This window comes from Mizuhopecten yessoensis, unplaced genomic scaffold (genome assembly GCF_002113885.1).
Source record: "Mizuhopecten yessoensis strain PY_sf001 unplaced genomic scaffold, ASM211388v2 scaffold9651, whole genome shotgun sequence".
Lineage (NCBI taxonomy): Eukaryota > Metazoa > Mollusca > Bivalvia > Pectinida > Pectinidae > Mizuhopecten > Mizuhopecten yessoensis.
In genome coordinates, this window is record NW_018408154.1 from 2,270,515 (window position 1) to 2,296,386 (window position 25,872).

Here is a 25,872-nt window from a genome sequence, read left to right on the forward strand (position 1 = left end):
AAATACGACGTATCCAACCTTCCATAATAGAATCGACCATGTCAGCAGACACTATGGACGACGTATAATGCGCTTAATGTTTTGCTGAGAAAACCCGATAAAATGATATCAAAACAATTTGCATGGATTGGAGGCCTGGCGACAGTTGTTGCTACAGGTCTTTATGTATTCTTTGGTCCTTCCGAAAAGAAGAAGCCTAAGAAGAAAGGTAACGTTTGCGAAAGTTAATCAAGGTGGTGTCTTTTACCATATGCAGATCTGATGAAAACAGAAAATTATGACATGCACAGGGTTATGCACCGCAATATTACTGCGTACTTTTCCATTTTGTCAGATTGAAAATATATTTACTATTCATTCTGTTAACCTTATACTATACTGATATTTAACAAACTATAGCAATTTCTCCTTAAAAATTACCAGATACATAAATGTAAGCTTCATGTTAAATTTCATCATGTTTCGATACGGCGAGAATAAGTTGATCTTCAGTAAGTATTCGTTCTTGGATGTGAAACAACACTGGTAAACCTGATTATGTTCATTTCACATGGCGATGCTTACCAATGTATGGAAAAGCAATACTAAGGCCTTTATACTGACTCTATTCTCCATTAATTGACATTAAGAGACGAATGAGTTAACATTGATTCTAACAATGTTTTCAGCTATATTGAAAGTAAAAACGTGAAACACATAGCATATGTTTAAGAAATGCATGAGAATCAATTAATCAAATCCAGCAGAGACGTAGATACTGGCTTTATCCTATTATATGTCTCTGAATCCAGCAATATATTTTGAATTGTGTATTTTTATGCCCCCGCCATAAAATGGAGGGGTATATAGTGTTGCCCATGTTCGTTCCGTCGCGTCCCGATTCAATGTAAACACTAATCAAATTCATTCTTTGACAGATTTTCGTCAAACTTTATACAAAGGTACAATTCACAACCCTCCATAAAATGGGGGAGCATATATATATAGTGTTGCCCATGTCAGTCCTGTCCCATCCCAATTCAATGTAAACACTTAGCAACTTCATTCTTTGACAGATATTGGTCAAACTTTATACAAAGGTCAAGTATGAGGTATACTTTAGACATCGTTGTGTTTCAGGGATCCAAGGTCAAGGTCACACCTGCTATATATAGAAAATCATCAACTGATTCAATTTAAACACTTAGCAACTTCATTCTTTCATGGAATTTTGGTTAAACTTTATGCAAAGGTCAATTATGAGTAAACTTTGGACATTGTTGTGTTTCACAGTTCCAAGGTCAAGGCCAAGGTCACTTGCTATATATAGAAAATCATCAACTGATTAAATTTAAACACTTATAGCAACTTCATTCTTTCACGGATTTTGATCAAACTTTATACAAAGGTCAAATATTGGTATACCTCTGACATCCTTGTGTTTCAGGGTTCCAAGGTCAAGGCCAAGGTCACTGTTGCTATATATAGAAAATCATCAATTGATACATTTTAAACACTTAGTAACTTCATTCTTTCAGGGATTTTGGTCAAACTTTATATAAAGGTCAAGTATGGGTATACCTCTGACATCCTTGTTTTTCAGGATGGTAATATCAATATTCATACAAAAAAAACATATGAATACTAAAATCAACTTATCAACTTTAAGTGTATAGTACCTTGTGTACAGTATGTGCATGTTTCAGGGTATCAAGATCAAAGTGGTTGTAACTTGTAACTAATTACACATGGCAGTGGGGGCATTTATGTCTTCCAGACATTTTCTAGTTATTCATGTTTTATTAAAATCATGTAATGGTAAATGTATGAAGGGAGAAGGCTATGATAAGTTATCTACAGAAGAAAAAATAAATAAAAATCCTGAAGCGACTTTTGACATGTCCCAAAACGACTTTTGTTTTGTTACCCAAACGACCTGACACCTTTATAAATACTGTCTCGAGGAAAGTATTAATTATAAGCATTACCTGGGTAATGCTGCCCACCCATTAACACATACTGAGGTTTAACTTTTGATTTGTTTTCATGTATAGTCTAGTCCTATATCTATAAATGTTAAACCCCATGTCATGTTTCATTTCCCTGAACAGTATGTGTTCTCATGATCACTTAACAAATTTTGAAAAGGTGGTTGACTTGAACAAATTAATGCACAGTTGCCAGTTGCTATATTGCTGACCTATATATTCTGGGGAAAAAACAGCCAATTCCAAGTCGATTCGCAGGCTACTTTTGATTTTAAAGAGAACACTGCTGAATGGACATGAACAAAACCCAGCTGGTAACCTAGGTACGTAGCTGGTAACCTAGGTACGTAGCTGGTAACCTATGTAGGTAGCTGGTAACCTATGTAGGTAGCTGGTAACCTAGGTAGGTAGCTGGTAACCTAGGTACGTAGCTGGTAACCTAGGTACGTAGCTGGTAACCTAGGTAGGTAGCTGGTAACCTAGGTAGGTACATGCACCTAAATCAACGGCTGATCATTATAATGGTGCACGAGAAAGATAAATACATGCATGTACACTAAAACAAAGGTTGGTCTTGGGTACCAAATGTAACAGGAAAGGTCAAATGTAACAGCCAGAGTGGGATTTGAACCTTTCACTTCTTAATGGATGCTGTAACCCATTGAGCTACTTTGTTGCTGGTGTTCAACTTTGTCCAGTTCAGCTTCATTCATCCCTCTTCGATGATGACTTTGACCCTGAAGAGGCACAAGACCCTATACTATGTATACCTTGGCTTGAGCTTCTGTTGGTACATATAGTAGGGAAACATGAAATGTAAAAGGAAAGGAAAATACAATAGTGGGACAAGGAATCAAACCTGGGACCACCAAACTTTTGACAGACAGAACCAACTTCTAGGCCTGATCGTTTTATTTTTTATTTAAAATATATGGTGTTGTGCATTTGGGAAGCACATTTATATACATGTATAGATATGCAATTGATGCTAAAAATATTTTAGCTTGGTGTAAAAGCTGCATATTTCACTATCAATGTTTATTTCATGATCATAATTGATTCAAAGATTTGTGTAGATATACCGGTACATTATATTTTTAATATTCATTTGTTTACAGATCTGTGTCCTGGCCTGGATAACCTTGGCAACACCTGTTTCCTGAATGCTATATTGCAAGCCTTTGCATCCTGCCCAACTGTCGGCAAATGGCTGAAAGATTTCTTTTTGAAAGTCCCAGATGCCAGCAACAAATATCTAGCTTCAACAATATCTAACACAATCAGTGGTGAGTGACTGGCGACACCATTGGTTTTACTGAAAATACCAAATTATTGAATTAAATGTTCTAAATCATTCATGTAACATATCTATCGTGTTTTGCATGTTAGGCACCATGGGTTAATTAATAATAACTAATTAATTTGTGCAGAGCTGTTGGATTTTTCAGTCAAGTCTTGAACATCATTTGTTGATGAGTTCATTACAAAGATACATATATACCGGTAGTGGGTTCTCAAAACGTTGGTGAGTCACACAGGAAAAGCATGGACTCGGATATATATATATATGCGTCCCAAAGATCTTGCAAAGTACATTTACAGTGATCAAATTAAAGCATTATAGATTATTTTGTGCATAGATTCGTGAACAGATTATTTTATAAAGAACCTTAGCTTAAAACATTTCTGTAAATGTGTATTTCATGATTTATTATTTCAGTACTAAACTATGATACTGAAGTGGATGAAGATTATCACTGCCCAGCTGATGTGATCAATGCACTCCGGGGTAGAGGGTGGATTATCTCCCCCCACGAACAGGTTTGTGTACAAATATATGTACTTTTAACTTACCTTAACAATAGTACTATTAAATTGTTCTGTTTATATACAAGCCTTAAAAGTCCTTGTGATAGTTAAATATAAAAGAAATGACACAAAGAGTTTCTGATTAATTCACTAGTACATTCACCTCTTTAGAGTTTCATCAGGTGATATGTTTGTTCATGTTGTTTATATGTGTATATCTATTTTCACTATCAAAAAGTTATTCAGTCCATATACTAATAATCTAAGGTATATATATATATATGGGGCAAAGAAGTAATTCTAACAGTGTGGACAAGTTTAGGTTGTCAAATTTTCGGAGCGATCCGCTCCTTTTTCAAGACACAAAATTTGACACCCTAAACTTGTCCACACTGTTGGAATTACTTCTTTGCCCCATATAATATTTTAAGTAATTCGTATCCTACGGACATACCTCCATTAGGATCCAGTGTTATATGGGATTTTATCGTCTATATTACTTCTTTGACCCATATATATATATATATAGTCATCAGTATTGTTTGTTAAAATATTTTCTAGTTATTGGTGTGTTTTGTTTATTAATTTTCAATGTAATGATGTTGATGCAACAGCATTCTGACAGTCTTGGTAACCTGAGAAATAGATTCAGAGACATTTACAGTATTTGAATTGGACTGCCAAGTGTCACTTTGACAGATACAAAAAGCTGATGTAAGGAGGCCATGTAATTGAAAATTATCTGCCTCCCATAGCACTACAATCTATCAATTGTACTTTGTTTTGAAATTTCCAGGATGCACATGAACTTTTCCATGTACTGACACAGTCACTAGATGAGGAAACTGCAAAGTTCCCCAGAATTGTCTCCCTTTTTGATGTGGGATTACTGGAGGTAAGTTCTTAGTAATATTATTATCTAGATCTATACTCTTTTTATCGCAAGGCATTATTTAATTATTTCAGATTTTGGGGAAGAACAGAGATTTTTTTCTGACAATAAAGGTATTCTATATTCTGATACAGTCGAACCTCGTTATCTCAAACTCTTATAACTCGAAGACCCCGTTTATCTCGAAGTATCTCTCCGGTCCCGACCAAATCTCTTCTTTATCTTAGTAAATAAAACTCTGATAATTCGAACCCTGAAAACTCGAAAAACTTGGATACCTCGAAGTAAGATATTGGTTTCAATAGCGTAAATCCAACATCAAAACATTGTCTACTAAAATTTGTTCGAATTTCATTTCGTCAATTATTTATTAAATAATACAAAAAAAATGCAAAGCTACGGCATTTCGCCATTCCGTGTTTATGAACATCTTTAGTGAGTAGACTAGCATGAAATCGGTAAAAATAATTTACGATAAAGCTTAAGACTGTAAAGTGTATGGACTGTCAAAACCACGTTGTTCATAAGAAAAAACAAACTTCATCAATGTTGATCAACGGTATTCTGTACTTACTGCGATTTCGTTTAATGATATGTACACCCAAACTGACAACAGTCCAAACCGGAAAATTGGTCATAAAGCGTGGTCATGGATAAAAGAGTTCCACAGTTAAAATCACAACATAGGACAGCTTCACAGGTTCGTGTTTTTACAGGAGCCAGTTTGGCTTTGAAAGTCAACCGAGATATTTTAAGAACAATACGATAATTGCTGTTGATTACATCAAGTTGAGGAGGTGTCAGGTGTCACATTTGGCTTTTATGAATCAATGTGTTACATGTACGATAGAATCTGTTTGTGTGTGTTTTCATTTAAAGAGTCAACTATGCGTACGCTCCATTACAGTGATTTGTTTTAATCTTGCGCACTTTCATTTCCCATCGTAAAGTATGAGGTCGGAGACAGTGGGATAGTTCTATTTTAAATGTAACACGTCTAGAGGTAAAACTTGACTGACTTGCAAATATAAAGGAAAACCTAGAAAGACTTTGCCAAGACTAGCCAAATCCAAATTTAATCACTAGGCCCATCCATATTTCATAACGAATTCGCAATATGGTCCAACCGTTTTCATCGCGTTAAACGAAAGTACGTTTTTCGAAAAAGAAAAAAATGCTATATTTTTGTATGCATGTTTATTATAAAATAACAAACATGTATGTGTCCTATTGATTACGTATATCATCCATCAATTGATTATAAGCATTCGCTATTAGTACAAATCAACGGCTGCTAGTACTATGTCCAAACAGTACATTTCATACCAAATATATGAACCCGCTTAACTCGAACACTCGTATAACTCGAAGTTTTTCTATACCCCGTCTACTTCGAGATAACGAGGTTCGACTGTAGTTATTTCCTGTCATATCAAACAATTAAGATATTTTTCATTTCATTGTAGAAAAGAAACAGTCAGTTAATTTTATTATGTATCTTTTTCGTCTTGAAGAATAAGTCCCTGAGGTACCAATCTGAGGAGAAAGCCATCACTCGCAGTAAGAGTTTGCTACCAGTGTTACCTAACAGAGAGAACGATCACCCCTTCAGGGGCCTCCTGGCCAGCCAGCTCCACTGTAATGAGTGTGGCTACAGAAATCCAGTCCGCTACGACCTGTTTGACAGTCTGTCACTCAGCATACCAGCTAGTGTTTGGGTGAGTAACTGTTATATTTGATATTATACTGATTAATCAACCGCTTTGAGACGACCTACGAATTAGGTTGTGATAAAGCAGTATATAAGAACCTTGTATTATAATTATTATATTCTTGTATATATATACTTGTTGGGATAGACGTTTTGAAAAACTGAGACAGCTACTCTAACAGTTTATACATTGTATTTATGTAATATATGTTTATGATCATACAAAATCAAACAATGGTTTACCAAATTTGACCAAATTCCAAATAAAAAATAACTGCTATTTATTCTTCAAATTTTTGAATTTTAACAACATTTTTCTTAAATTTTCGTCTTGTATTCAGATGAGAATGCAACAACTGTAATACAATGCTCTTAGATAAGTAATAATGTTAATTAAGACTTTAGGATAATATTCTGTAAAGAAATGACTTAAAAAAACAAAATAAACAAAAACAGAAAATAGGTACTTTGGATAAAGATTAACCAAGTGGTAAACCAGTGTTGCTTGTTGGATTTGACTGACACACACAGAGCTGAATTGTCAATGATTTTTCCAGATTGACAAGGATACTAACTGACTTTTGGAGCCTGTTTCCTAGTCACCCAGATAAAGCCCTGTCAATAGTAATAGATATTTTCTTTCCTAATAAGTATTTACTTAATTAGGTCTGTGGATGCTTTAACACTATTTATGTATTGAGGTCTATTGTATTTATAGAATGAAGTCAATAGATTTGACTGGCCTTGTGTATTTATAGAATGAAGTCAATAGATTTGACTGGCTCTGTGTATTTATAGAATGAAGTCAATAGATTTGACTTGCCCTGTGTATTTATAGAATGAAGTCAATACATTTGACTGGCCCTGTGTATTTATAGAATGAATTCAATAGATTTGACTGGCCCTGTGTATTTACAGAATCAAGTCAATAGATTTGACTGGCCCTGTGTATGTAGAGAATGAAGTCAATAGATTTGACTGGCCCTGCGTATTTATAGAATGAAGTCAATAGATTTGACTTGCCCTGTGTATTTATGGAATGAAGTCAATAGATTTGACTGGCTCTGTGTATTTATTGAATGAAGTCAATAGATTTGACTGGCCCTCTGTATTTATAGAATGAAGTCAATAGATTTGACGTGCCCTGGGTATTTTTTGAATGAAGTCAATAGATTTGACTGGCCCTGCGTATTTATAGAATGAAGTCAATAGATTTGACTTGCCCTGTGTATTTATAGAATGAAGTCAATACATTTGACTGGCCCTGTGTATTTATAGAATCAAGTCAATAGATTTGACTGGCCCTGTGTATTTCTAGAATGAAGTCAATAGATTTGACTGGCCTTGTGTATTTATAGAATGAAGTAAATAGATTTGACTGGCTCTGTGTATTTATTGAATGAAGTCAATAGATTTGACTGGCCCTGCGTATTTATAGAATGAAGTCAATAGATTTGACTTGCCCTGTGTATTTATAGAATGAAGCCAATAGATTTGACGGGCCCTGTGTATTTCTAGAATGAAGTCAATAGATTTGACTGGCCCTGCGTATTTATAGAATGAAGTCAATAGATTTGACTTGCCCTGTGTATTTATGGAATGAAGTCAATAGATTTGACTGGCTCTGTGTATTTCTAGAATGAAGTCAATAGATTTGACTGGCCCTGCGTATTTATAGAATGAAGTCAATAGATTTGACTTGCCCTGTGTATTTATAGAATGAAGTCAATGGATTTGACTGGCCCTGTGTATTTATAGAATCAAGTCAATAGATTTGACTGGCCCTGTGTATGTAGAGAATGAAGTCAATAGATTTGACTGGCCCTGCGTATTTATAGAATGAAGTCAATAGATTTGACTTGCCCTGTGTATTTATAGAATGAAGTCAATAGATTTGACTGGCCCTGTGTATTTTGTAGGATACAGTGTATTTACAGTATGAAAGTTGCTGTAGATTTGACTATTACACTGTGATTATGACAGTGTATGCTACAAGTGTATTGATGTCATGAGGTCGAATGTAGATTTTACTAACTGTGTGTATGTTCTTAATACTGTGTTGATGTAACTTAGTCTGTTGTAGACTTCACTAATTTGGTTTCAATATGTTATAAAAGTGTTTCTATCGTCATGAGCAGGAATCCAAGAGTCTTGAGGCCCTCCTGCAGCACTACATCAGTGCTGAGACTGTAGAGAATGTGGAGTGCCCTGGCTGTGCAAAGATAAAGAATGCTGCCGCGCATAGCAATATACCACCACCCCGGTCAACCTTCTGTAAGAAACTCACTATTGGAAAGGTAAGTGCAATGCTTCTTTTGATTTTAGTACTTGAAATCTGAGGACACATGTTTGTGATTTCTCACTGTCATCATTAATTGAGAAATGTGTTGCACTTTCAGTTTATGAACAATAACAACATTGTTTAACCTTGAAAGTTTTTGGACTTGCATTGCTCAACCTTAACACAAAATTTAAGGATGCATGGGCATTTATTTCGCTTTTGAATTGTCTAGCTGAAAATCGGTCAGTTGCTATAAATATTTTCACTTTCTGCGCAATACAAAGAGTATGTTCAATTCCCAACATTGGACCCACAACAGAACCTAATAGAATAAACCTATTCTGTTTTCTTATCAATCAGGAATAACTTTTATTATTATACCTTCTGTTAAAATCTCGTAATCTGATTCGTTGAGAAAGATGTGAACATTTTCAATGTTACTTGCTCGTTTTACAAAGATAAAAAAGACAGGGTGTTATTCCAAAAAATATCACATGCGCCAAACGTATGCGTGCACGGTTCGTCCCAGTGCCAGGGTGTTATTCCAAAAATTGTTACATGGGCCGAATGTATGCGCCCCTGGTTCATCCCAGTGAAAACTTTTCTGAAACGTTTGTCAACCTTTAAAAATGGTGAAGTGGTGAAACCCCTAAACATGACACTCTGTATAATAAAATAAATATCACATTCATGAGAGGGCGATATTGCATATTTTCACCCCTCTGAAAAGCATTGTTGACCTCGGCTTTGCCTCGGTCAACAATGCTTCCTTGGGGTGAAAATATGCAATATCGCCCTCTCATGAATGTGATATTTATATAATATCACATTTAAGGTCAACTAAGAAAGTCGGTAATACTTTATATAGTTTTTCAGTTCTGCACCAATACTGTCTTAGGTCAAATCTCCCGTTTATAGTGACCACCACTAGAATTAGCTTTAGGCAACTATTTATAGATTGAGGTTTAGTATTTATTGATTCCCGTTTATAGAGCCCACCAATAGAATAAGCTTTAGGCACATATTTATAGATTGAGGTTTAGTATTTATTGATTCCCGTTTATAGTGACCACCAGTAGAATTAGCTTTAGACACATATTTATAGATTGAGGATTAGTGTTTATTGATTCCCGTTTATAGTGACCACCAGTAGAATCAGCTTTAGACACATATTTATAGATTAAGGTTTAGTGTTTATTGATTCCCGTTTATTGTGACCACCAGCAGAATCAGCTTTAGCACATATTTATAGATTGAGGTTTAGTATTTATTGATTCCCGTTTATAGTGACCACCAGTAGAATCAGCTTTAGACACATATTTATAGATTAAGGTTTAGTGTTTATTGATTCCCGTTTATTGTGACCAACAGAAGAATTAGCTTTAGACACATATTTATAGATTGAGATTTAGGATTTATTGATTCCCGTTTATAGTGACCACCAGTGGAATTAGCTTTAGACACATATTTATAGATTGAGGATTAGTGTTTATTGATTCCCGTTTATAGTGACCACCAGTAGAATCAGTTTTAGACACATATTTATAGATTGAGGTTTAGAATTTATTGATTCCTGTTTATAGTGACCACCAGCAGAATCAGCTTTAGACACATATTTATAGATTAAGGTTTAGTGTTTATTGATTCCCGTTTATTGTGCCCACCAGAAGAATTAGCTTTAGACACATATTTATAGATTGAGGATTAGTGTTTATTGATTCCCGTTTACAGTGACCACCAGTAGAATCAGCTTTAGACACATATTTATAGATTAAGGTTTAGTGTTTATTGATTCCCGTTTATTGTGACCACCAGCAGAATCAGCTTTAGCACATATTTATAGATTGAGGGTTAGTATTTATTGATTCCCGTTTATAGTGACCACCAGTGGAATTAGCTTTAGACACATATTTATAGATTGAGATTTAGGATTTATTGATTCCCGTTTATAGTGACCACCAGTGGAATTAGCTTTAGACACATATTTATAGATTGAGATTTAGTATTTATTGATTCCCGTTTATTTTATTGTGACCACCAGCAGAATCAGCTTTAGACACATATTTATAGATTAAGGTTTAGTGTTTATTGATTCCCGTTTATTGTGACCACCAGCAGAATCAGCTTTAGACACATATTTATAGATTAAGGTTTAGTGTTTATTGATTCCCGTTTATTGTGACCAACAGAAGAATTAGCTTTAGACACATATTTATAGATTGAGGATTAGTGTTTATTGATTCCCGTTTATAGTGACCACCAGTAGAATCAGTTTTAGACACATATTTATAGATTGAGGTTTAGTGTTTATTGATTCCCGTTTATTGTGCCCACCAGAAGAATTAGCTTTAGACACATATTTATAGATTGAGATTTAGGATTTATTGATTCCCGTTTATAGTGACCACCAGTGGAATTAGCTTTAGACACATATTTATAGATTGAGATTTAGGATTTATTGATTCCCGTTTATAGTGACCACCAGTGGAATTAGCTTTAGACACATATTTATAGATTGAGGATTAGTGTTTATTGATTCCCGTTTATAGTGACCACCAGTGGAATTAGCTTTAGACACATATTTATAGATTGAGGTTTAGAATTTATTGATTCCTGTTTATAGTGACCACCCGTAGAATTAGCTTTAGACACATATTTATAGATTGAGATTTAGTATTTATTGATTCCCGTTTATAGTGACCACCAGTAGAATTAGTTTTAGACACATATATATAGATTGAGGTTTAGTATTTATTGATTCCCGTTTATAGTGACCACCAGTAGAATCAGCTTTAGACACATATTTATAGATTGAGGTTTAGTATTTATTGATTCCTGTTTATAGTGTCCAACAGTAGAATTAGCTTTAGACACATATTTTTAGATTGAGGTTTAGTATTTATTGATTCCTGTTCATAGTGACCACCAGTAGAATTAGCTTTAGGCACATATTTATAGATTGAGGTTTAGTATTTCTTGATTCCCGTTTATAGTGACCACCAGTAGAATTAGCTTCAGACACATATTTATAGATTGAAGTTTAGTGTTTATTGATTGCCGTTTATAGTGACCACCAGTAGAATTAGCTTTAGACCCATATTTATAGATTGAGGTTTAGTATTTATTGATTCTTGTTTATAGTGACCACCAGTAGAATTAGCTTTAGACCCATATTTATAGATTGAGGTTTAGTATTTATTGATTCTTGTTTATAGTGACCACCAGCAGGATCAGCTTTAGACACATATTTATAGATTGAGGTTAAGTATTTATTGATTCCTGTTTATAGTGACCACCAGTAGAATTAGCTTTAGACCCATATTTATAGATTGAGGTTTAGTATTTATTGATTCCTGTTTATAGTGTCCAACAGTAGAATTAGCTTTAGACACATATTTTTAGATTGAGGTTTAGTATTTATTGATTCCTGTTTATAGTGACCACTCGTAGAATTAGCTTTAGACACATATTTATAGATTGAGGTTAAGTATTTATTGATTCTTGTTTATAGTGACCACCAGCAGGATCAGCTTTAGACACATATTTATAGATTGAGGTTTAGTATTTATTGATTCCTGTTGATAGTGACCACCAGCAGGATCAGCTTTAGACACATATTTATAGATTGAGGTTAAGTATTTATTGATTCTTGTTTATAGTGACCACCAGTAGAATTAGCTTTAGACACATATTTATAGATTGAGGTTTAGTATTTATTGATTCTTGTTTATAGTGACCAGCAGCAGAATGAGCTTTAGACACATATTTATAGATTGAGGTTTAGTATTTATTGATTCCCGTTTATAGTGACCACCAGTAGAATTAGCTTCAGACACATATTTATAGATTGAAGTTTAGTGTTTATTGATTGCCGTTTATAGTGACCACCAGTAGAATTAGCTTTAGACACATATTTATAGATTGAGGTTTAGTGTTTATTGATTCCCTTTTATAGTGACCACCAGTAGAATTAGCTTTAGACACATATTTATTGATTGAGGTTTAGTGTTTATTGATTCCTGTTTATAGTGACCACCAGTAGAATTAGCCTTAGACACATATTTATAGATTGAGATTTAGTATTTATTGATTCCCGTTTGGTTAATGTTGTATGGAAGTGTCGATATGGGGGTGAATATTTTACCCACTACATTTGGATCAGTGAGGCAATAACAATTTAAGTAAATTACATGTACAATGTACTAGATAATCTGCCAAAGATAATGCATATCTTATCTGATATTTATTGTTAGGTTTGATCAAGTAAATGCAAAATTGTCTTCACAGCTTTTACATCTTCAAGTGATTGAGATTCACCCAATTACTGAATACAGGTTTTTGTTGTTGACACAGAACCAGGACTTTCAAAATGACAAAAGTATAACCTTGGTTCAATCAGACACAGGATATGCAGGAAGCAAAAATGAAAAGTTAATTTTTCTGCAACCTTTTTTCCAGCTGCCGCAGAGCATGTGTATCCACATTCAGAGGACCCAGTGGCTTGACAATGGGATGCCCATCAAGAGGTATGAACACATATCTTTCCCTGAGATCCTACAGATGGACAACTATGTCTATAGCAAAGTCGGACAGCAGCACGATCTCAAAACAAGGAATGGACTTCTAGGAGGCAACAACCAACCACTCTTCAGGTAAGACATTGATTTACATTTGTTATCAGTTAGAGAAATAAGAACATTATTTTATAATAACCCAATTCTCCAAATTCCATGTTTTACTGTCAAAAAAAAAGAGTAATATGCCCATTATTAGCCCAACAGCACTTATCATAGACTCTTTTGACAAGATGGAGTTAATTGTCGGTGTAGATTTCTCGGTGTAGATTTCTTTGTATGCAAAGTCTTCTGCATCGAGTGATGATTATTTCAGAATCAAAACTGTTGTGTGACAGGTGTCAACATATTTTATTTTCAAATAAACAGGGTTTTTACAGACCTGCTTTAAAAGTGTTTTAACTTGTATCTTTTATCTTTATAGTCCTGAAAGGTGCTTGAAGTTATTCTAGAGCCTTCAAATATTTGTAAAGTAGTTGATCAGCTTGTTTTCCTTGGGAAATGCATGCATTCTTAATAGAAACTTGGGGGAAATGCTTAAACAGCTAAATTTGTTTATAGGGTATGCCAGCAATATCCAATGTAAAAAGGCAGGTAACTTGCTAGATTGGAAGATTTTACTAAAAAGTCAAACTTTTCTTCAGTATCTTGTCATTACAAGATGAACATTTTGGATAGTCTGTTCTTGAGAGAGCATACTGTAATTTGTCTGGAGCAAAATAAGTACCTTTGTCAATTATTTCTCTTTCTAGGAATGTAAACAATACAACAGATAATGGATCATCTGGTCCAGTGAACCTTCTCCGAGCTTTAAACTACGATTCTAACATCACCAGGAACGGAATATTTCTACAGCCACCTGTCAACTGCCAGGTGCCGAATATCCATTCAGATCTCAATCACAATGGACCCAACATGTCCAAATATGCTGCCTCTGAATTTACATACAAACTTTCTGCAGTGGTTGTTCATCTTGGGGACATCATGTCTGGACATTTTGTGACGTATAGACGGAGTCCGATGACAGTGAAGGGCGATAGAAAGATTGATCGCTGGATCTGCTGCTCCGACACAGCAGTGTCGCGTGCCGAGCTAGATGATGTGCTTTCTGCAGAGGCTTACATGTTGTTCTATGAAAGAATGTGAATGTTTATGTTATCAAGGTCAGTACGACCTGCTTCAAGGTAATAGCCTTGGCTCTGAAAGCCAAGTGTTACTATGGTAACTGTGTTACTCAGGTGTTGTGTGAAAGCTAGTCAATCAATAATATGACAAACATCCATGTATAGAAACACAGTGTATTTACCAACGAACAGTGTATTTACCAGTGAACAGTGTATTTACCAGTGAACAGTGTATTTACCAGTGAACAGTGTATTTACCAATGAACAGTGTATTTACCAGTGAACAGTGTTTTTACCAATGAACAGACACACTAATTCTAAACAGCATTAAATACTAATACTGGTATGTTATCCTACTCCATCTCATACTCCTCCTTATTAACCCTTTCACCCCTATGTAACTTGAGTGAACTCTAACATGTATTAATTTGGAAGAGTTCATTATGGTCTACAGTGGTGAGAGGGTTAATTATCGATACTATCATAAATAATTCCACTCCTCTAATCTTCTCTGACATGTACTCTACTAACATGACTGATCCAGCCCCCACCCATTCCTCCTCGTCGATACTACTAACATAACTAATCCTGGGCCTCCTCATACCCCTTCATTAATATATCCTAGCCCTGATTTCTTCATCTTTATAAATAATATTATCTATTTTACTAACATAAATAAATCATGCCCCCTTTTTTTTCTTCTTTTCTACTAACATGAACAATCATGGTTCACATTCTTCCTTTTTATCTATTCTGCTTACATAAATAATCCTGGCTCACATTCTGCCTTTTCATCTATTGCCCTGCAGCCTACCCTTGTCAATTAATTAGCCCTCTGTATCTTCCCATTTACTTCATTAACACAAACAGTAACATAAGTATCTCTTAATATTAACACACTAACCTTCCTCCTCAATGTATTGTTTAGGTGTCTTGTTAAGTAACACTCAAACTCATGCTTTCCTATTGTAGTGGGACAGGGCATTACGTGTTTGCCTTTTCCATCAGTGCTTCTGTACATCAGTCTGTACTTCGTCTCTGTTAGACTTTACATTAGCTTCATAGCTCTAAAGCAAGAAGTTCAACTGTCATCAAACTTCATGATGTTATGTGGATACTTCTAGAGGAGTACTACACCATTTTATCAAATGTCGGTCACAATATTTTGTATTTCACTGACTTTGGTCAAACGTTTGGTTCAATGTCACTTCTATGGCTAGACGTTCGACATTAATCTCCATATCCATACAACAAAAGTTATAAACGTTCCTTCATTAGACTTCATCATGTGCATGTTCACTTTCAAATGCCACTTAAATCAAATGTAATTGTCTTTTTCGTTTTGGAACTTTACTAAAACCATTATCTTTTATGTGAGTATGACTTTTGCACTATGGCCAGATTTTACAAACTTATATTTTTCTCTTCATTGATCCTTTCTTAAAGTCTTGTCTCACACAAAGTTCTCAAGTATACATGTATGTAGCTATGATAGTCATTGAGGGACAATGTGTTTGACTTAAAAATCAAGTTGCATTTTAGTTGCTTTGGAATCCAAAGTGAAGAATCTCCATGCTTTTTTAAACAATTTAATTTTAATTGTCTTTCTCCGTTTGCCCATCCTACGTGGCTGGCAGCCTCTGTCCAGGCACCCCTTTAAGCTTGAATCTGTCTGGATCTGGTCAACGGTTTGGACTAGCTGGCGACCCTATTTGACTCTCTATAGCTACATGTATTTGGCCCACATTATTGAAGTCCCCACGATTGTTATATATATGATATCTTCAAACAAAGATCTAATAAAATGCCCAAACCTGCCATTTAAATTATGACATTCGTTGTTTTGGAACATGTCCCATGCCAGCTGATGATGCTTGTGTTCCAGTAGGTTAAAATCATGATTTTACAGTTACAACATGTAAATGGTGCTTTTGTATGCTATTCAGTTTCATAGTATTAATTCATATTTGATAGAACTAACAGATTGCATTTATTTTGTTTCATTGCTTAAACTGCAGCAGTCCCGAAGTGAGAGGATGTGTACAGCAGTACAAAGGGAGATGAGTTATGATCAGAGTGATCAGTGGTTAGAAATTATTACAGGATACACTGTAGTTGACAATTTTTATGGAATTTTTATGAAATTCTTTTTATTTGGTTATTGTGCATTACATTACCATTCCTGAAATGTAAGTGATCATGATTGAACTGTGTTGGTTTGGTGGTTGTTTTGAGAGAATTCTATATATTACCCTAATAGCTGGGAACGTCTCAGCACTAGCACCTGTACTTGGTAGGCTGAGAATGTGACCACCTCTTTTATAATTAACCCTTTCACCCCTATGTAACTTTAGTAAACTCGACCATGCATTGATCTGGACGAGTCCATTATGGTTCACAGTGGTGAAAGGGTTAAAGGTTTTCTTACTTTCACAACACTAACACTTTTTCTCCATCTTTACTACATGTAATTTTTGTTTTCGTCTTGTTTTTCCCAAACTCTTGTCTGTTTAAACCTGTGAAATGTAAAGTATTGCTATCGGAATGCTTTGTGTTTTACATACAGAAGTATTACAATAACACAATAAGGTGCATTTTTATTTTTTGTGTATATAAGCATTTTAAACCATGGTATAAAAGTATGTGAATGATGGTGATGTATGATATTGTTAGTTTTATGTATATTTAAGTATACATAGGTGACTGAGAGACGTAGAAATGAACGAGAGACGTGAGTGTATATACTGCAGTATATATAGAAATGAACGAGAGACGTGAGGGTATATACTGCAGTATATATCGAAATGAACGAGAGACGTGAGTGTATATACTGCAGTATACATAGAAATGAACGAGAGACGTGAGTGTATATACTGCAGTATATATAGAAATGAACGAGAGACGCTGGTAATGGTTGAAGTATTTAATACTGAGGCATGACTGTAAATTATTTTGCATGTAAACATTATTTCCATAAAATTGATTTTTATTCCCAATATTAAAAATCTTATCCAAAAAATAAGTTTTGTTGTTTTCACCCAATACTAACAGAGAACAGTAACATTCTATAACTGATAATCATTTACAATAAATTGATATTGTATACCAGGATATTTTCACTAGTTTAATTTTCCTGTTTTTAACCCTTCATAATGAAGACATATTTATCAAGACAGCAAACATTTGTAAACAACAATAAACAAAGTAATTAAATGCAAAAGACAAATTTAATATTTGGCGAAAATGGATCTTACCGTCGAAGGGGGCAAATTTGACTGGACGAAAATTTCTCTGTATACAGTAATACAAGTTAGAAACGAAGATGCAGCATAGATAAGGGGGGAAATACTTATAAATATCTGACTGCCATGAAAGTGGGCAAGTGAGAATAGTTTGTTACCATTGACATCTTTTACTTAGTAATGGAAAGATTGAGTTTAGTTATACCCAGTAGGTGTCAAACAGCAGTCACAGGATCCTCTTGTATCAGAGTTTAGTTATACCCAGTAGGTGTCAGACAGAAGTCACAGGATCCTCTTGTATCAGAGTTTAGTTATACCCAGTAGGTGTCAAACAGAAGTCACAGGATCCTCTTGTATCAGAGTTTAGTTATACCCAGTAGGTGTCAGACAGAAGTCACAGGATCCTCTTGTATCAGAGTTTAGTTATACCCAGTAGGTGTCAAACAGAAGTCACAGGATCCTCTTGTATCAGAGTTTAGTTATACCCAGTAGGTGTCAAACAGAAGTCACAGGATCCTCTTGTATCAGAGTTTAGTTATACCCAGTAGGTGTCAAACAGAAGTCACAGGATCCTCTTGTATCAGAGTTTAGTTATACCCAGTAGGTGTCAAACAGAAGTCACAGGATCCTCTTGTATCAGAGTTTAGTTATACCCAGTAGGTGTCAAACAGAAGTCACAGGATCCTCTTGTATCAGAGTTTAGTTATACCCAGTAGGTGTCAAACAGAAGTCACAGGATCCTCTTGTATCAGAGTTTAGTTATACCCAGTAGGTGTCAAACAGAAGTCACAGGATCCTCTTGTATCAGAGTTTAGTTATACCCAGTAGGTGTCAAACAGAAGTCACAGGATCCTCTTGTATCAGAGTTTAGTTATACCCAGTAGGTGTCAAACAGAAGTCACAGGATCCTCTTGTATCAGAGTTTAGTTATACCCAGTAGGTGTCAAACAGAAGTCACAGGATCCTCTTGTATCAGAGTTTAGTTATACCCAGTAGGTGTCAAACAGAAGTCACAGGATCCTCTTGTATCAGAGTTTAGTTATACCCAGTAGGTGTCAAACAGAAGTCACAGGATCCTCTTGTATCAGAGTTTAGTTATACCCAGTAGGTGTCAAACAGAAGTCACAGGATCCTCTTGTATCAGAGTTTAGTTATACCCAGTAGGTGTCAAACAGAAGTCACAGGATCCTCTTGTATCAGAGTTTAGTTATACCCAGTAGGTGTCAAACAGAAGTCACAGGATCCTCTTGTATCAGAGTTTAGTTATACCCAGTAGGTGTCAAACAGAAGTCACAGGATCCTCTTGTATCAGAGTTTAGTTATACCCAGTAGGTGTCAAACAGAAGTCACAGGATCCTCTTGTATCAGAGTTTAGTTATACCCAGTAGGTGTCAAACAGAAGTCACAGGATCCTCTTGTATCAGAGTTTAGTTATACCCAGTAGGTGTCAAACAGAAGTCACAGGATCCTCTTGTATCAGAGTTTAGTTATACCCAGTAGGTGTCAAACAGAAGTCACAGGATCCTCTTGTATCAGAGTTTAGTTATACCCAGTAGGTGTCAAACAGAAGTCACAGGATCCTCTTGTATCAGAGTTTAGTTATACCCAGTAGGTGTCAAACAGAAGTCACAGGATCCTCTTGTATCAGAGTTTAGTTATACCCAGTAGGTGTCAAACAGAAGTCACAGGATCCTCTTGTATCAGAGTTTAGTTATACCCAGTAGGTGTCAAACAGAAGTCACAGGATCCTCTTGTATCAGAGTTTAGTTATACCCAGTAGGTGTCAAACAGAAGTCACAGGATCCTCTTGTATCAGAGTTTAGTTATACCCAGTAGGTGTCAAACAGAAGTCACAGGATCCTCTTGTATCAGAGTTTAGTTATACCCAGTAGGTGTCAAACAGAAGTCACAGGATCCTCTTGTATCAGAGTTTAGTTATACCCAGTAGGTGTCAAACAGAAGTCACAGGATCCTCTTGTATCAGAGTTTAGTTATACCCAGTAGGTGTCAAACAGAAGTCACAGGATCCTCTTGTATCAGAGTTTAGTTATACCCAGTAGGTGTCAAACAGAAGTCACAGGATCCTCTTGTATCAGAGTTTAGTTATACCCAGTAGGTGTCAAACAGAAGTCACAGGATCCTCTTGTATCAGAGTTTAGTTATACCCAGTAGGTGTCAAACAGAAGTCACAGGATCCTCTTGTATCAGAGTTTAGTTATACCCAGTAGGTGTCAAACAGAAGTCACAGGATCCTCTTGTATCAGAGTTTAGTTATACCCAGTAGGTGTCAAACAGAAGTCACAGGATCCTCTTGTATCAGAGTTTAGTTATACCCAGTAGGTGTCAAACAGAAGTCACAGGATCCTCTTGTATCAGAGTTTAGTTATACCCAGTAGGTGTCAAACAGAAGTCACAGGATCCTCTTGTATCAGAGTTTAGTTATACCCAGTAGGTGTCAAACAGAAGTCACAGGATCCTCTTGTATCAGAGTTTAGTTATACCCAGTAGGTGTCAAACAGAAGTCACAGGATCCTCTTGTATCAGAGTTTAGTTATACCCAGTAGGTGTCAAACAGAAGTCACAGGATCCTCTTGTATCAGAGTTTAGTTATACCCAGTAGGTGTCAAACAGAAGTCACAGGATCCTCTTGTATCAGAGTTTAGTTATACCCAGTAGGTGTCAAACAGAAGTCACAGGATCCTCTTGTATCAGAGTTTAGTTATACCCAGTAGGTGTCAAACAGAAGTCACAGGATCCTCTTGTATCAGAGTTTAGTTATACCCAGTAGGTGTCAAACAGAAGTCACAGGATCCTCTTGTATCAGAGTTTAGTTATACCCAGTAGGTGTCAAACAGAAGTCACAGGATCCTCTTGTATCAGAGTTTAGTTATACCCAGTAGGTGTCAAACAGAAGTCACAGGATCCTCTTGTATCAGAGTTTAGTTATACCCAGTAGGTGTCAAACAGAAGTCACAGGATCCTCTTGTATCAGAGTTTAGTTATACCCAGTAGGTGTCAAACAGAAGTCACAGGATCCTCTTGTATCAGAGTTTAGTTATACCCAGTAGGTGTCAAACAGAAGTCACAGGATCCTCTTGTATCAGAGTTTAGTTATACCCAGTAGGTGTCAAACAGAAGTCACAGGATCCTCTTGTATCAGAGTTTAGTTATACCCAGTAGGTGTCAAACAGAAGTCACAGGATCCTCTTGTATCAGAGTTTAGTTATACCCAGTAGGTGTCAAACAGAAGTCACAGGATCCTCTTGTATCAGAGTTTAGTTATACCCAGTAGGTGTCAAACAGAAGTCACAGGATCCTCTTGTATCAGAGTTTAGTTATACCCAGTAGGTGTCAAACAGAAGTCACAGGATCCTCTTGTATCAGAGTTTAGTTATACCCAGTAGGTGTCAAACAGAAGTCACAGGATCCTCTTGTATCAGAGTTTAGTTATACCCAGTAGGTGTCAAACAGAAGTCACAGGATCCTCTTGTATCAGAGTTTAGTTATACCCAGTAGGTGTCAAACAGAAGTCACAGGATCCTCTTGTATCAGAGTTTAGTTATACCCAGTAGGTGTCAAACAGAAGTCACAGGATCCTCTTGTATCAGAGTTTAGTTATACCCAGTAGGTGTCAAACAGAAGTCACAGGATCCTCTTGTATCAGAGTTTAGTTATACCCAGTAGGTGTCAAACAGAAGTCACAGGATCCTCTTGTATCAGAGTTTAGTTATACCCAGTAGGTGTCAAACAGAAGTCACAGGATCCTCTTGTATCAGAGTTTAGTTATACCCAGTAGGTGTCAAACAGAAGTCACAGGATCCTCTTGTATCAGAGTTTAGTTATACCCAGTAGGTGTCAAACAGAAGTCACAGGATCCTCTTGTATCAGAGTTTAGTTATACCCAGTAGGTGTCAAACAGAAGTCACAGGATCCTCTTGTATCAGAGTTTAGTTATACCCAGTAGGTGTCAAACAGAAGTCACAGGATCCTCTTGTATCAGAGTTTAGTTATACCCAGTAGGTGTCAAACAGAAGTCACAGGATCCTCTTGTATCAGAGTTTAGTTATACCCAGTAGGTGTCGGACAGAAGTCACAGGATCCTCTTGTATCAGAGTATCTGTTTGAAATGACTCATTCACTTTAGATATAATAAACGAAACAGAATACATGGCTCAAGTTCATTGCTCAGTCCAACTTGTCGATGTCGGCTGCTACGAACTAATCAGTAATAAAACAGGAAATATATTGAATTTTATACTATCGTCGTTGGTAAATTGCATTGACCATCATTCCAAATGGCAGCAAGCAGTTTCCGTGATACTTTTGTCGATTTTGTTTCAAAAGGCAGTTTGAAATTATGCCATGGTGTAGCATCCATCTTCCATCGATCACGTCTCCTTTTAGAGTATAAGTTGTCGGTAACGCATGAAGTGCTTTGACGATATCTTAAAATAACAGAATGAAGTGACTTTTAAATCATTAAATTCAGAGGATTGACTCATTTACCCCTAAAGACACATTTGAAGGCCTCAAATTCAAAGGTTGGAATAGTCCATTATGAAGTTTCAGGAGTTAAATGAGTTCAAGGTTGTTTGTTCCAAACGGGAAGAAATCAAAACATATCTATCAGTTCAAATGGATCTCTCTCTTGAAGTGAACACATCCTCAATACTAGCAAGGAGAATGACAGCATACATGGCCAAGAACTGGATGATAAAACCCATGCCAAGAAATAATGAGTGGTTGGATTCTCGAGAAGCAGAGAACATAACACATAAAAGAAGACTGTGGGAGTATCCCGCACCTGTTAAAACATTTAGAGGTCTTATCTAAAGGTACTTTAACAAAATCCGTTAGCGATTCATTCAAAATTTAACAATATCTTGGCAGAGGCTGAAAAACTGGGTTATAGAACTACTGACACTAATATCCAAGACAGCTATACTTCAAGCTACTGTGAAAGCTGCATGATGGGTAATGATTACCTTAAAACTAAGGAAATTAATAAGGTATCTTATCGTAGAAAGACAAACTCACACAGCAGTTCTAATTCGCAGTCAAGGGTGAGAATATCCGATCCATTATTTGATACCCGAAATATACTCTCGGAGACAAACCGCTTGTAAGTGAGTGTAGGCAACAGTTCGGCAAGATGGGTCTCGAACCATTGATACTGAACGAGATCACCTTGTTAAAAGTGAAGATAGAAATGGAAAACCAACAAACACCTTCGACAGTGGTTGGGAGTATTGAACAGCCTCGTTTCAGCTTCACTTAAAATCGGTAGTGGAATAATTGTTAGATTGGAAAGACACGAATAATCATGACCATAAACTATTCAAAACATGACAAGATTCGACTACCTTGAGTGACAGAAGGACTGGTCAGAAGTGGTCAGCTTCCAACGCGGTTGATGAAGCTGAAAGCAGATTGCTAAATAATGATATTTAAGAAACACTAGCCATATAAAAAGGACTAGGTTCAGTAATAAGCTTTGATGAAGAAAGCGATTGCGGTCATCGAACTGACAGTTCTAAGGGAGGGAAGATGGAGTGAAGTCCGTGAGAAGAAGAAGTCCACATATGATGAACTGCTGGTAGATTGCAGAGACACAGGATGATAAATACGGGCCAATCAAGTAGCGAAACGCGTTCCTTCGAGTTGGATTTTGAATTTGACTTTTTCATACAATTTTGGAATCAAATGGACTCGGTATTTGTATGAATGAATGATGTGAGCCCTTGGGACAGTGCGCGGAGGGCGAGGCCAAATAGACTCGAAAACATGAATTCTCAAGCTCCAGGAGACCACTTTGTGTAATGGTAGTTGTTTTGGTTAAAAAGAAATCTGAGATTACCATCATAGACTCAAAATGGCAGTCTAGTTAAGATAACAAGTATAAACAGGTGCGCGATAATGCCCTAGCTCCTTTGTTGATAGATCCTGAGACTACTATTATTATAGTAGCTGATCCCAGAAACCTGGAGAGGAGGATGGGTGGATGATATTACGGTTTTTAAAGGATAGTTCTTCCAGTCCGCCGCTGGCTATATAGAACAAATCCCAGCAAAAAAGTACTCTTCCTAGGCATGAGGAAACAGTGAATTCGTTCGTCAAGTAGGATCAATACTCTTATCATAGACTCGTACAAATTGCATGCGAGAGATTAGTGGGTTATATTCCTTTCCAGGTTGCTCACTGAAAAGAGATTCTAGTTTAGTTCAGGTGCCCATTATTAGGATACAACGAGATATAAAGTTGACAAAGAAGACTTCCAGGTGTCATTTGTTTCATGGTCTTGATAATCAAGTTAAACAAATACACATAGCAAGTAATACAGTGTCAGCACAAGGCACATGAAACATCCGGAAACAACGTAAATCACAACAGATCTAAGACAAAGTAGGCATTTTAGACACAGAAATGCCTAGCCCGAGTCTTCTCTGGCCTTGAAACCAGACTTACCAGACATCAATTTGTCAAAATATCTAAGTCTGGTGTCAGGGCCAGATGAAATTCGAGCTACGAAACGTTAGCTATAGCTATAGCTATGTGACGACAGTAGAGTTTCTCCAGTGTAGATTAAAGCGTCTCCGATAGAAAACCTTGACTAAATAGTTTAATGATCAACAGCTAGGACACTCATTCATCCAGAAAATCATCTGAGTACAATATAGCTTTTACATGTAAACTCCATATGTAATGGTATTACTTATAATGGCATGCGAGTTAACAGCATCAGTTAATAACCGTATCTGTTATCAGTTCATTTGGTTGTGAGATGACAATTACTATATTACTGTAGGTATATATCGACAGTAGAAGAGGACGGAGTCTGTGTTGACTTATTTCTAGCACTGGCGAATTAATTTGATGCAAGAGGTCTTAAAGTTCTTGCTTTTTTAAGGACAAAACATCTTCAACATACATTTTTATGACATAAGGCAATGCTCAATTAGCAACCATGTGCCCTTATAGGAAGCACTTTGTAGTCCGTAGTGTGTCTCCTACTGTTGCTACGTGACTAAGCAATGTCTTAACACGTCCGTAGTGTGTCTCCTAATGTTGCTACGTGATTAAGCAATGTCTGAACACGTCCGTACTGTGTCTCCTAATGTTGCTACGTGACTTAGCAATGTCTGAACACGTCCGTGGTGTGTCTCCTACTGTTGCTACGTGAATAAGCAATGTCTGAACCCGTCCGTAGTGTGTCTCCTAATGTTGCCACGTGACTAAGCAATGTCTGAACACGTACGTAGTGTGTCTCCTAATGTTGCTACGTGACTTAGCAATGTCTGAACACGTCCGTGGTGTGTCTCCTACTGTTGCTACGTGAATAAGCAATGTCTGAACCCGTCCGTAGTGTGTCTCCTAATGTTGCCACGTGACTAAGCAATGCCTGAACACCTCCGTAGTGTGTCTCCTACTGTTGCTACGTGACTAAGTAATGTCTGAACACGTCCGTAGCGTCTCCCCTAACGTTGCTACGTGACTAAGCAATGGCTGACCAAGTCAGTAGTGTGTCTCCTAATGTTGCTGCGTGACTAAGCAATGTCTAAACACGTCCATAGTTGGTCTCCTACTGTTGCTAAGTGACTCAGTAATGTCTGAACACGTCCGTAGTGTGTCCCCTAATGTTGCTACGTGAATAAGCAATGTCTGAACCCGTCCGTAGTGTGTCTCCTAATGTTGCCACGTGACTAAGCAATGCCTGAACACCTCCGTAGTGTGTCTCCTACTGTTGCTACGTGACTAAGTAATGTCTGAACACGTCCGTAGCGTCTCCCCTAACGTTGCTACGTGACTAAGCAATGGCTGACCAAGTCCGTAGTGTGTCTCCTAATGTTGCTACGTGATTAAGCAATGTCTGAACACGTCCGTACTGTGTCTCCTAATGTTGACACGTGACTTAGCAATGTCTGAACACGTCCGTGGTGTGTCTCCTAATGTTGCTACGTGAATAAGCAATGTCTGAACCCGTCCGTAGTGTGCCTCCTAATGTTGCTACGTGATTAAGCAATGTCTGAACACGTCCGTACTGTGTTCTCTAATGTTGCTACGTGAATAAGCAATGTCTGAACCCGTCCGTAGTGTGTCTCCTAATGTTGCCACGTGACTAAGCAATGCCTGAACACCTCCGTAGTGTGTCTCCTACTGTTGCTACGTGACTAAGTAATGTCTGAACACGTCCGTAGCGTGTCCCCTAATGTTGCTACGTGACCAAGCAATGGCTGACCAAGTCCGTAGTGTGTCTCCTAATGTTGCTGCGTGA

General features: G+C 36.7%; 1 protein-coding gene across 1 annotated transcript; it reads left to right on the forward strand.

Moving 5' to 3' along the window:
* Positions 1–18: 18 nt before the first annotated feature.
* Positions 19–17,369, forward strand: LOC110458558 (ubiquitin carboxyl-terminal hydrolase 30-like). The gene is made up of 8 exons (XM_021510312.1): positions 19–208; positions 3,086–3,253; positions 3,688–3,788; positions 4,573–4,671; positions 6,183–6,386; positions 8,518–8,676; positions 13,119–13,312; positions 13,987–17,369. The coding sequence occupies exons 1-8, from the start codon at positions 103–105 to the stop codon at positions 14,378–14,380; spliced, it is 1,425 nt and encodes a 474-aa protein (XP_021365987.1). The 5' UTR covers positions 19–102; the 3' UTR covers positions 14,381–17,369.
* The last annotated feature ends 8,503 nt before the right edge of the window (positions 17,370–25,872 follow it).

Excerpts from the sequence above, each read along its gene's own strand:
- LOC110458558 (XM_021510312.1), top strand. The coding sequence starts at position 103 with ATGATATCAAAACAATTTGCATGGATTGGAGGCCTGGCGACAGTTGTT. Across the intron at positions 3,789-4,572 it reads TTATCTCCCCCCACGAACAG|GATGCACATGAACTTTTCCA; the intron begins GTTTGTGTACAA and ends TGAAATTTCCAG. Across the intron at positions 8,677-13,118 it reads AGAAACTCACTATTGGAAAG|CTGCCGCAGAGCATGTGTAT; the intron begins GTAAGTGCAATG and ends CCTTTTTTCCAG.